The following is a 13346-nucleotide window of genomic DNA, read 5'->3' as shown; positions in this document are numbered from 1 at the left end:
AAAGATACAAAGAAGTTTGCACTTCCAGAGTCTTAACCTTGAATAACAAAGGTCCTCACTAATCACTTTACTAATCCACGTGGTAGCAGTTTTCTTACCCAGGCATCATTCCAAAAAGTGGCTTCTGTTCAGCATTTCACACCAGGCCACCAACCACTGTAGTGTAATCCATGAGGAGATTTATGGACCTCAAAGTGGGACTCCTTAAAGAACAGTGTGTTGTTAATCAGCAAGCCACTGAACAAGCAAATGGGAAATGCTGAAGCTACAGAATTTCTTCTTTCCCTTGGGTGTGAAAACCTTGCTCAGTGCATCTTCAATGATTTACTGGCCTCTCCCCTGAAGGTCTCTTTTTTTTTCAAAACACTGCTGGTTAGTTATTTAGGATAGGGCTGGATGTTAGCACAAGGTGAAAGACAGGCTGTGCAGCCCTGCAGCTTGAGACCACTGTGGTGTGCTGATGGGCTCAGCTCCATCCCATGGGGCAGTGCTGTGCTGCTCTCAGCGATTGAGACATGGAAACTTTCCTTTCTCTGCCTGAGCAGATCTGCCTGTACATCTCTAATCTTCAGAAAACTGCTCTGCCTGATGAACTGCTGGGTATGCTGTTGTCCGCTTTTCTCTCACACCGCACATCCTTAAAAATGCCACAAAAGGTGGAGTAGCCTCTACAGGGAGAATGTGAGAGTCTCAGCCACCACAGAAACACCAGCTAGGATATATAGGAGAAAATGGAATCACTTAGGACAAAGGCATGGAATCTTTGTATCCCATAACCTCACTTCTTGTGTAATGTGGTGTTCAGCATTTGAGTCTAGACTGAAGGATTCTGGCTATGTAGGGAAGCCCACACAGTCCCTCTATAGCACACAGGAGACTTATGCATGCTGAAGTAGGTATTAGAAAGAAAAGAGGAAAGAATAAAAAAACATAAAACAAAATCAAAGACCTGTTAGACAGATTCTTACTTGCACAGGCCACTGCTCCTCTGTAGGGAAGTCAGGTTAGAAAAAGAATCGAGAGCAGCAGATGTGCAAGATGAGCAGAGGTATGGTTTGTTCAATAAGCCCCATCCATAGGGACTGAGGAGTATGCAGTGCTGTGGATCTCAAAAGAGCTTGACTGTGAAGCACATTTTACCTTGACCTGCTCACAGTGTCAGCATTGATTAATCCTGAGTGTGCAGAGAAGTAGGGCTTTAAATGTTTGGGGAACTCTACCAAAGAAATCTCAGGCTTGTTAAAGTGGCTCTGGATTTAGGTAGCAGCAGAAAAAGGATAAACCATATTTTGAAATAATGTAGCTAATCTGATTTAGATACCCTAGTTCTCTTTTTCTAATCCAGTCCAAAACTCCAGATTCCATTTCTGTTTTAAAAGAGAGGAGTGCACTGTAATTGCATAAATATGAGATATCCAAACAGTGTAAGAGAAATAATGTGTAAGAAATAGGCAGCTTTTTATCCAGCTGAAAAATTCAAAACTGAGCATGAATACTTCCCCGCTGAAATGGGAAAAGGTTTTGCAGCTGTGCTAAGTTATGCCCAAGATAACAATTTTCTCCCTGTATGCTGGAAGTGAATACTCTCACAGTGATACTCCTAACAGAGAGGAGAAAATTTAGTGATGGAAATTGTGATGATGATGATGATGACCATGGATTTACCTCCAAACTCAAGATGACATTGAATTAGGACAGGTTTAAAGAAGATATGAGATAGAAAAATCCAAGTCTTCAGCTATTTACAAGTATTAATCCACTTTTAACAAGCAATAAAGTACTTTAAATTTTACTGATATTCTTTTCACTTGTGCAGTATTAACTATATGACATGTGTGTGTTGCTATAACATGATATCCAGATCAATTACATTATTGATACAAGTTTGAGAAGTACATAAGAAGTGTTTCAGTTTGTGTTTTGTCACAGGGAGATGAAACTCAGTGGACATAAAAGAGCTAGAAAACCTGTGAAATCTTGCTCTGTAAGTTAAAATAGCTTGAGTGACGAGGAAAAAATTTTCTTTCTGCAAATCTATCTTGCCGTTCTAATGGAAGATGCATTTTGATCTAGTAAGGTATATTTCTTGTATGCCTGCTGCAGGGAGTGCCAGGGAAACTGCACCTGGCTTTCAATGTTGTGTATTTCCAAAAGTGCCAGGATACCTTGGTCTTTCTCAGAGTCTGCATTTTTCTGAAATTAGACAATGGAAAGCAAGACACGGAAGTGAAGAACTGAAGTTACTGACCCATCAAACAGTAGCGAGCAACCTATCAACCAGTGCATTTTACTTCATTTTATAGAATCATAGAATATTCTGAGCTAGAAGGGACCCACCAGAACAATGAGGTCCAACTCCTGCCTCTGCACAGGACACCCCAAGAGTCACACCATGTGCCTGAGAGGATTGTCCAAATGCTTCTTGAATTCAGACAGGCTTGGTGCTGTGACCACTGCCTTGAGGATCCTGTTCCAGTGCCCAACCTCCCTCTGGGTGAAGAACCTTTCCTCATATCCGACCTAAGCCTCCCCTGACCCAGCTTCATGCCATTCCCTCAAGTCCTGTCACTGGTTATGGGAGTGAAGAGTGAAGTACTTGCCCCTCCACTTTCCCTTGTGAGGAACATTTGACATGTTTTACTGCTCTCCACAGTAAGCACTGAGATAATACATAAATACACACAGGAGCAAGCACACTCCGACACTAAGTTTGTACTGACATTTGTTTGAAGTCTTACCCTTCATTAGGATGATAAGCAGAAGTGCACAATGTAGTTAATTCAGGTAGGAATAAAGTCATGGTTATGACATCTGTGTGCATGTGTGTGTCTATGTAAAAATCTGGCATGAGGAGCGTGAGATTGTTTGCAGGAAAGAATGAAGTTTTCTTGCCTAAATGAGCAAAGTGACAGATTCTAATGGTCTCTCACATGCTGTGTGTGATAAACATTCAGCTTATCTTTTGAAGAACAATAAAATTTCATATACTACTGCTCAACATAGGAATAATTTTTACATATCTCCATGCCACTGACTCTCTTGTAAGTTAATCTCATCTCTCATCAATTTTTCACCAGCTTCACTCTGATGTTGATAAAGGAGATGGTTCCATCAAATACATCTTGTCAGGCGAAGGGGCAAGTTCCATTTTCATTATTGATGAGAACACGGGGGATATTCATGCTACAAAGAGGCTGGATCGAGAGGAGCAGGCCTACTACACGCTCCGAGCACAAGCTCTAGATAGGCTGACTAATAAACCCGTGGAGCCAGAGTCTGAGTTCGTCATTAAGATTCAGGACATCAATGACAATGAGCCAAAATTTCTGGATGGTCCCTACACTGCTGGAGTTCCTGAGATGTCTCCTGTGGGTAAGTGCAAAATATACTGTTGGTGTTGTGGGAAATTTGTTCCTATTGCCTTTTTAAAAGTTTCATTATTTTTTACTGTTTCACACTAAGCTACTTAATTATCTATGAGGCACCTGCAACAGTTAGATATTTCAAGACTTAACTGGAAATAACATGCTAGATTAAGTATTTACCCTTTCAAAACTGTTGTGAAACTCAAATTGCTATGCCAGAATTAAGATAACCATTTTATGGTGTATTTCTCATTCCAGTGCCCAGAGGCTTTGTTTTATAATTCTCATTAACAGTAATAAGTTTCACACCTATGTAACGGTACTCTGAGGTGATAATTTATAATTTCATTCAGATAAGGTCTGTTCATAACAAATTCTTCAGATTCCTGCTAGTGAATAGCATTTTTTTTGTAAGTTTTGCTCATATTGGTAATAGTTTATTGTATATTTTTTCTAACAATGAAATCCCATTTTCTGAGGAATATATGCAAGCAGCAGAAACTGGGGTACAACTTAAGGTAGTTCAAAGTTCTAGTGAAATCAGAGAAGAATGGATTTTAGAGGCTTCAGACTCTTTGTTGGAAACTAAGAAATGCTGATTTTTCCTGAGTTTGAATTAGGGGAGAATTTCAAAATCAAATCTACTCTCTCTTCATTTTAAAGAGACCAAATGCTCATCAGTTGTCAGGTACCACTGTTCCTTTGAAAGCTGACTCTTTTAGACCAGACTGAGGCTTGGCCCAGACATGTTTTGGTAAATATTACTTTAAGATAAAGTTATAAATGCAAGCACAAAAACCCCCAAAAACCAAGAAAGCAGAAGAACTTAATTTACTTTACTGGAAATATGTTTATGGGAAGACTGACTTCAGCTTGAGAGAGTCCTATGGTGATTGAAATAAAGATTTTCTTTGCTTGACTGATTTTAAACCATATTAAAATGTGGTACTCTTACAGGAGGACTGCACATATAAAATTTGCTATAGTTTCCTCAATATGATCTCCTGTGTTTCTGAATGTTAAACAATGCATCTAAATTGGAGCTAGAGAGAGAAAAAGAATCTTCCCTACCTAAGTGCCCTGCAGCAATCAGTAGTAAACATTGTTTTTATATTTGAATCTCAGCTTAGGAGTCAATAGGAGATGAGTAAAACCTTGCTAATGAGTTTTCTGTATATTTGTTTTCCTAAGCAGTGAGCACAGACACTATTTCTCACTGATACTTGGCATTTGCTCATTGTCACTCAAGCACTGTGTGGATGGCTGAAGAGGCAATACTAGCCTTGGAAGAGAGAAAGACACCACAGCTTTTGTGGAGTAACAGGGCGGAAATGAAATTGAGACACATTGCAGAGAACGTTTTACTTCTGAAGTTTGAAAAAATCTATACAAACAGATAATCTAAGACTGTAAAACCTAAATGATCCACTTCATAGATATGTTGTGTTAAAATACACCTTTTTATTAATGATGTCGCTCCTTTATTTGTGGCTAGCACAGGTTTTTCCCATGAGAAGTTTTCTTGTGTTTTGTAAATAAAGTTTGGATGTTTTTGGAACAGTGTCCCAGAACTTGGGCAGTGCAGGCCTGGCCAATCAGGCCTGGGGGAAGGCTTCTGACTGACCAATCTGGGTGACTTTTGAGAACTCTATATATGTGATGAAATCAAAACAATAAGGGTCATTCCTTCTTGCCACTGAGAACTGATGCATTCATTACTCTGCTAGCTGCTCAACAGCGACATCTATTTTAGAATTAGATTATTTAAGATATAGCATGCAGCAATGATTGTGTTTTAATTTTCACTTTCTTTTTGTTTTATGCCCCAAAAAGAAATTATCTCCATATTTCTGTTTTGCACTAATTACCTCTGTCTTTTCTTGTACTGGCATATTGATGTACAGACAACTACAACAGATATATGAGGTTTACTTACATATACAAATCCATGCCTCTTCTCCTCACCTATGCTCCATTTCTTCCAAAAACATATTGGAAATCAATCTATGGGGAGTGCGCTGTGTGCAGAGGAGAATATAAGGACTATTTTTCAAAATGAGCTGCTTTTGCATATTTTGTTGAATTTTTACATCAAAAATGAATAAAAGAAATTCTCTCCCATATGGACTGTACAAGACCATATGTATTTTCAAATCAGGTGAAATATTATGCAAAGTTATTAACTGAGAATTGTGCACTCTTTGAGATTTGTGTCAACTAAGGGTAGTTTCAAACTCATGAACTTCAGAAAACTGCACATTTTAAACATCTTCTTGGTTAGTATCACACACCTACCAAATGCTGCACTGTTACAGAGTTAAGGATTGCCATGAAATGTCTTTGTCACACTTTGTTTCACTTTGTCTTACATAGTTACAGCAATTCATACTTTATTCATATAACATAATTTTTAATTAATCACCTAGAGCATTCATGAAATATTAAGGATATACAAAGTATCTCTCTCCTATTTTGTTTAAAATTATGTCCATGACAAGGATTTTTAATTGGATATTAAAGGAAATGAAAGAGATCACAGGATTATAAACCCAAATTAACTATAAAGCTAGAAAAACTATAACCTTTAACCTGCAGGCTGGTTATGCAAGTATAATGGTTATGTATTTTATTTGACAAATATTTTTAGACATTATCTAAGGCTAATTGAAGTCAATCTCTTCTTTTATTTGAAATGACTTCGGGTCAGGTTCAAATTATGTATGGGTCAGGCCCAATTATATTGATTATCCTGAACAGGGTAAATATCTTGATGGCTTATAAATCTATTAATGGTAAAAACCCCAAAGATATGGCTTATCTGAAAATCATAAGGGTTTGGTTTTATTTGTTTGTTTTTAAAGCACGTCTCATATTTAAAAAATCTAGCAGTGTTATATTTCAAACAAAAAGATACGGGGCTGTTTGAGTTATAGCCAAGGGAAGTGGGGATGAGAATTCCAATCTTCTCTGTTTTCCATCCATATCAACAGCTTTGCTTGTTACCCAATACAATAAATATCTCTCTTGCTATTTTTATTACCCCTGATTGAGATGGATAGCAATATTTGAATTTTATAACAGACAAAAGAAAGCAAAAGCATTGTATCATGCTTAAATCTTTGATATGATTGTGTGTTGGATTTTGAGAGCCTGAATGAAGGGGAAGTGTCTCTCTCCAGGCACAAGCCACCTCTGCCTCTCTTTATCTGACCTGACTGCTTAGCTGGGACCAGTCTTGAGCTTTGTCCCCAAGTAAAGGCAACATAATGAGGCTGTGGAGGGGAGGGAGGAGGTGAAGAAGGTCCTGATTCTCCCCCTGCACACTCCTGTAGGGAAAAGGCTGTGGGGCATTGCTGCATCACCTGTGGGTGAGGGCCAGTGGCAGAAGAACAGAAATACCAGAGGGTACTGAGCAGAACCAGTCTGAATGGTTGCATGTAAGGATTAAGCAGGAATTATGGATAACTTGATAGTAAAGGTGTTTAATGTTTTTAGTAGCAGCTAATACAATGTAGAAGTATGATGCCATAATGTAATTGTTTTGTGTGTTAGACATATTACACATAGCAAATTGATATCAATTAATAACTGACTACCTTAAAACTCTGGTTTTAATTTGTTAATTTGGCAAAAATTCAATTGAAAAGAGTTTGTGCCCAGATTTCCTTTGAATGATCTCACCAATATTAAAACAGAAGTTACAGAATCATTTCTCATAAAATAATGTTTCAAAATTTGGGTAAAATATACAGCAAGGTACTAGCAAGCTTTCTAAAATTCTCTGCGGAGTTTACACTTAGAGATTCAGAAAGGTTCCCTTAGAAGGATCTGCAACTCAAAATAGACTTCACCAAGCATTTTAGCTTTTTCTCTTCACAGAAAACGTTGATCTCCTCAGTGCGTCAGGAACATTGTTGAGTGTTGACTTGGTTAAATTTAAGTACAAATAGCATTCTGAATTCAAGGTTCTCTCTGCAAATATCCTCCCATCCTTTCACCCTAATATCAGCATAAATAGGTTAAATTCTAAGATTACCGTAATTTTGTAATCTCTACCAATATCTATTAAAGATTATGTTAAAAATTATCTTAAACATTCTGGAAAATAAAACCAGAAATCTATGCCAATCACATAGAATTAAGTCTGTTATTAGCTTCTATCAAAAAAAGAAATATGTGGAACACTTTGATATGCCGCACAGATTTTTTCTCAGTACTTCCTAGTTATTGTTGCTGAAAAAGCTTATGAAGTGGCTACAGGTAGAATTATTTTCAATGAACTGATATCTAAGTTTTGTTACAAAGACATAACTTATTGTCCCTCTCAGCATGGGACTTCAGAAGTTCAATTTTTCGTGTGCAATTAGTAAAGAAATAATGACAATATGTTATGTAGAGAAAAATAATTGTAGAGGAATTAATACCGAAAAAGAAAGATTATTTTGAAATAAATAACCCCTATTTGTTTTTTCAACCCATATCAGATACACAAACTGTAAGTAAAATTTTAAGTTCTAGTTGTGAAGCTGCAGTTGATATTAATTCACAAATTAAAGTTTGGGGTAGGGTCAGTGTCCTGTCTATGCTTTCACTCCAGGGCTCTGAACAATGCAGACATAAACACGATTTATTGGCACACTGATTTTGTTGGATGGAGTAAAGGAGTAGCACCGTTTGTTGACTGCCCATGTCACCTGTAAGCCCTAATCGTGGATGCATGTGCAACAGCTGACTGTCTGTGTTAGAAGGCAAGGAAAAGCAAACAGGAATACAGGAAAGATTTAATTTCTGTGCAGGAGCACAAACTCTTCTAAGAAGATGTACTTGGAGCTATGATGTAGCAACCCATTTTTCCTCAACCTATTGATTTATTGACTATCCATGACTATCCCTACAACTTATGTTTTTGGTTTTTTTCAAAGAGGAGTAAGTATTTTAATTTGACATGAATCCATTGCAGAAAATTAAGGCAGCAGTGCATGGCAATTTTTATCCTCAGAAGGAATTCCTGTTCTTCAAGGGCAATCTGTTTCTTCTGGAAAAATCTCTGGAATACTCATATACAGATCTTTCTGTGCATTATGCTTCCTTGGAACAGATTTCCTACACATAGGACTTTTCACATAGTTAGAATACCTTCTGTTATCTCCCATATTCTTAAAAATATATATTGTGAAGAAATCTCCCTCTTAGCATGGGACTGCAGAAGCTCAATTTTTTTGTGTCCAATTTGTAAAGAAATAATGACAATAGCAGGGTTTTAAGATCTTTTCCCCATTGATGTTTAGAAGAAGGTGATTATCACAGAGGGACTGGAAAAGTATAATTGCTTTTTAGTTACTGATTATATTTAAGTGGGATTATCACAGAAAGATTTGGTGTTAGAATTTCTACTTTAAAAACAGCCTTTTCTGAAGAACCCATGTGTTTTAGGAGAGAGACAATTGGATTCAGATAATGACTTTATTCATTCATTAAATGTAGAGGGTTTGTTTGCTACATCAACAGACTTTTACAGCAAACAAGCACTTCTAAACTTGCAGAATTTTGAAAATGTCTTTGCTAAGATTGCAGAGCTTGTAATTTCTTTGATCTTGTATTGGTGTGGAGCCCTTGAAAGCAGTAAGAGCAGGGGGCAAAGATGTAACTGTGTGTGAGGTTTATAAGCACTTTTGCCAATATTTGCAGACATTGTAAGCTTCATTGGCAGGGCTTAGTGACTTTGTAAATGTGGTAAGCCTGGCTTTCACGAAGAACACAGGATGTCAAATAGTCATTATGATACTCTTGTTCTCAAAACCTAGATAGACTTCAGCAAGTTTAAAATAGGTCCCTGTATGAAATTGCATTATAGAGTAATCTGTAAAATCAGTTTGACATACTGAATCAAAGCTCTTAGTTACTGGTGAACAGAAAATTGATGTATTTTAAGTTCCATAACTGATAAATGACTTGATGGATTAACTACCAATTTTCTTTTCAAACTTTCCATCTACTTAATAGTTGCATGTGAAATTTCAGGTTGGGAAGAACCTTTTCCCTGTCCAAAAATATTAGACAGGTCACAAGAGAGAAAAATTGCATTTAAATAGAATTGAAATCATACTACTTTGTCATGGATACTTCAGGAATAGAGATCAGGAATATGGGCTGGCTAGACCATAACCTAAGTGAATAAATTTATCTTACATATGATCATTTCTGGTCAGAATTCTTTCGAGCAGATCCATCCTTTGTAATCTGTTCCATTTTATGAAGGGCTGCACTTAGTCCTCACTCCAAACCTTCAGCCTAGTCCCAGGACCCATTTATGAAGTTCTACTTAAGTGAGAATGGAAAAGATGAGGAAAATGGATGGGGGGGATAAACTATATTACATACAAAGAATTTCAGAACCTTCTCGCACCATTTCCTGAAAAAATCCAAATAAAACTTATCAGAATACAGTTTATGTTAAATTCATCCTGGACACTTACTATTGCAGTTTGTTCTTAAAAAGTGATTTCAAGACTTGCTGGTCTATTTTCATGTGTCAAAATGTGTTCTTTCAGAAAATTAACACTGTGTTTAACAAATGCTTTTCTCTAATGGTGTGTCTAAATCCAGTCTGTGAAGCAATCTGATCCTCTTTTGAAGACCTTTACTGGGCATCTGCCAAATTGCTACAATATTAATTTGCAATCTAACCTCCAAATGGGTCCCTGGGCTGTAGAATGGAAGGTCTGAATGTTCCAGACAATCTGCCAGTGAGAAAAAATAATCCTTTCTGTCTATCAAAGGGTGGTGACCATGGCCAAGGCCCTGGCTCCCGAGTATTATTTTATTCTGCTCTCAGCACACACCATGGAAACTGTTGTATAGAACAAAACAAATGGGAACTGACATGGAGAATATAATGAATAGGAGCTGGATGCAGAATGAGGTCCTCACAAAATATACCCTTCTTGCTTAGACAGTTAGAAATTTTTCTTTCTTATTCCTGTCAACATAGAGATATTTCTTGCTCAAGGAATCTTTATGCAACAGATTATCACAACTGATATTGCAGATAAATTGAAGGAAATTAGCATTTCAGATCATTGAGGGAAATTAGAGCTTTTTAAAGGAATTTAGAGATAGCTTTCACCAGGTTTTCTCTGAACTGAGAAAGAAACTTCAGCCACCTCTGTATGAAACAGTAAATAATTTTACAGGCTAACAATAATGTGTACATTTATCAAAATTTGTAAAACATATAAAACATGTTTGAATTTCTAATGAATCAGCATGCTCTTAAAAGGAAATTACTATTAAAAGGAAAACTACTATATTTCATACTCAGACTTCAGACTTCACCTGAGCCATCATTACAGAAACTTTACTCACATATCCTCAACCAAGCAAAGGCAGAGATAGAGAGGAGAAGCTACTGAGTGAGATGGTTTTACTGCCATGAGTCAAAGCCTGTGACTATTTGGGAAGATGGAACTCTGTAATAGCAGATACTACTAGTTTATAAATAGAACTTATACATTAACAGAGTCAGTAGTGAAATGATGATCAGTTGTGAAAAAGCCACAGATATATACTGGCACAGCACATGGAATAAGCATAGTGCAGATTTTTGTCTTTCATGTACAATAGTCCCTTAAACATTTTACAGGTACCTCTGTGGTTCAAGTGACAGCGACTGATGCAGATGATCCTACTTATGGCAACAGTGCTCGAGTGGTTTACAGCATATTGCAAGGACAGCCTTACTTCTCTGTGGAGCCCAAAACAGGTAATTTTACACAAACACTTTGCAGTAACACTGAGAAAAAAAGGAAAATGTGCATTAAAACTTGCTAGGAGCTTATTAATATGACCTCTTGGTTAATGGAATACATTTGGGTTTTGTTGGTCTTTTAATCTCCTATTCTTTTGAATAGATTATGAAAACCACATGATCTGAGCTATGTAGTAAACAGACTTAGCTGGAATAGAAATTCTTGTCTTGTCAATCTACCAGCTGCTTGGTCTGCTGCCTGTTGTCATCTCTCTTATCACTGAAAATTTCAAAATACTTTGAACATTTTTTTGCAGATTTCAGAAATATCTAAATGTCACATAGATTCAATAACAATAGACTTAAGGCACAATTACTCTCCATTCTACTTTTCAAACTGAAGTATTGTTGTGGGGAATCAATCTCTTCTTTATTAATTTGTAGAACACACTGTGCTTCCTATGCTTATCAGATATAACGTTTCGCTGCCACTTTTAGAGCATATTACTAGTCAAACTTTGTTTTTACAATTTTCTTGAAATTTTGTGAATATTTTCAAACCACAACCAAATGCAAACTTTAATTCCCTGTTAGTTTAATAAATAGTGCCCATTCTGCTGTATAATTTCATAAAGCAGGGAAGTACATTCTTGCTCTGCTCATTTCAGTTTAGTGCTTGAGCCTTCACTTGCACCTACAAAGAGAAGAGTATCTTCATTTTGGATATAGCCAACCTGAGATAAAACAGGAAAGAAAAATACTTACCCTTTTAATCATAAACAACCTGTGATGTGAATCAGACCTGAGTCCCAATGCTATGACCAAACGGTCACACTCTGATTAGCAACATCTAAATTTGCAGGAATAAGTACTGTAATTATCTTCATATTGCAACAGATCCATGTTCAGAAAGGATATATGGCACTGTCTTTTTCCCTCCTAAGAGTATGATTTACATTGGTTTTCTCTCTATTTATCTTTCCCCCTCTCTATGTGTTTATGTACAATATATGTTGTCAAAATGAGTGCAGGCAGCCCTTGAACAATAATATAGTAGTTTCTGCTAAATCAAAATCTTGAAGAATTCAGACTGAAATGTTTGCATACATTTTCATCACTTTGATGTGATACTCAAATTTCCTGTGTGCATGACAGTTTGCTTCCAAATGATTGGGCAACTTTGCCTGGTAATTTAACTATGACAGAAAAACAAGCAGGCCAAGAAAAGCAAGGTAGAAAAAATAACACTACGAAATTGTATATTAATTGTATTTTAACATGTCTTGTAAAATGGGTGAAATAGTGCCAGGTAGTCTGTTTGTGAAATAAATGTTTCAACCCAGAGGTGATTAATGGCAAGTCCGGCATTCATAAGGGAAAAAAGGAATAAAACTCTAAGCAAACAGTCAACAAATAGCAGATGAAGAGATATGTGTCCCAATGTGCCTCTTCTTTATTTAGTTTGTTTATGTTTCTTTTATTGCTGACACTAAGTGCTGGTGCAGTAAATGGCTGCCTCTCTGGAAATCAGGGTTAGCAGCTGTACTATGTACTGAGCATGAAATATTCATAAAGTTATCATATTTTGAGAAGACATATTTATTTTTGATCTATATCAGCATAACTGAAAGGATTCAACATGGAATTTTCTTCTAGTTTTCATTTCAAATCAATGATTTACAAATTCATTAATTATTTATGCAGATAATCAAATGGACATAACAAAAACTACTTCAGATATTTCAGAATTTCATTAATAAATAAAAAAACCTCTTAATTATGCTAATTCTTTAGAAGTGGATATTGTTAAATCCAATACATGGTAAAATAAGATAATTCGATATAGCTGAAAAGCATGACATGTTATCAATATTAGTAAGAGTTAATGTGGTAAATGACTATTCAAAAGATAGTGAAATTAATCTTGATCTTAGAATCTTAAAAATGAATGCAGAATATTCTCTTCTTCCGAACTCTAAAAGAGAGGGAAATCAAATACAGAAGATTACATCTTTCCAGGGAAAGGAGTGTTACCCAAGACATTATGAAGTTCGGGGAGAAGATAGTTGGAAAACACAGTCATGCACAGCATTACCATCACAGATTACAGTGAATCTAGTACTAAATAAAAATTGGTGAGTTTGGGCTGCTATTTAAAATAAGCTTATGGTATTCAGCACAACTCCTAGTCAAAACCTGTGATATTACTGTTGAAATTAATTACTTCTGCTCTT

The 13346-nt window shown here is 36.4% G+C and overlaps 1 protein-coding gene across 1 annotated transcript in view; it reads left to right on the top strand.

The window, feature by feature from the left end:
- CDH7 (cadherin 7) overlaps positions 1-13346 on the top strand; it is an 81837-nt gene that overhangs the window by 37047 nt on the left and 31444 nt on the right. Inside the window, exons 3-4 of the mRNA XM_085052469.1 lie at positions 3078-3372; positions 11008-11127. Of these exons, the coding sequence (XP_084908595.1) occupies positions 3078-3372; positions 11008-11127 (415 nt within the window). The remainder of the gene's footprint in view (positions 1-3077; positions 3373-11007; positions 11128-13346) is intronic.

The sequence above is a fragment of the Lichenostomus cassidix genome, chromosome 2 (assembly GCF_008360975.1).
Source record: "Lichenostomus cassidix isolate B80296 chromosome 2, HeHo_3.0, whole genome shotgun sequence".
Taxonomy (NCBI): Eukaryota; Metazoa; Chordata; class Aves; order Passeriformes; family Meliphagidae; genus Lichenostomus; species Lichenostomus cassidix.
The sequence above is the reverse complement of the archived record's forward strand: the minus strand, read 5'-3'. Positions and strand labels throughout refer to the sequence as shown.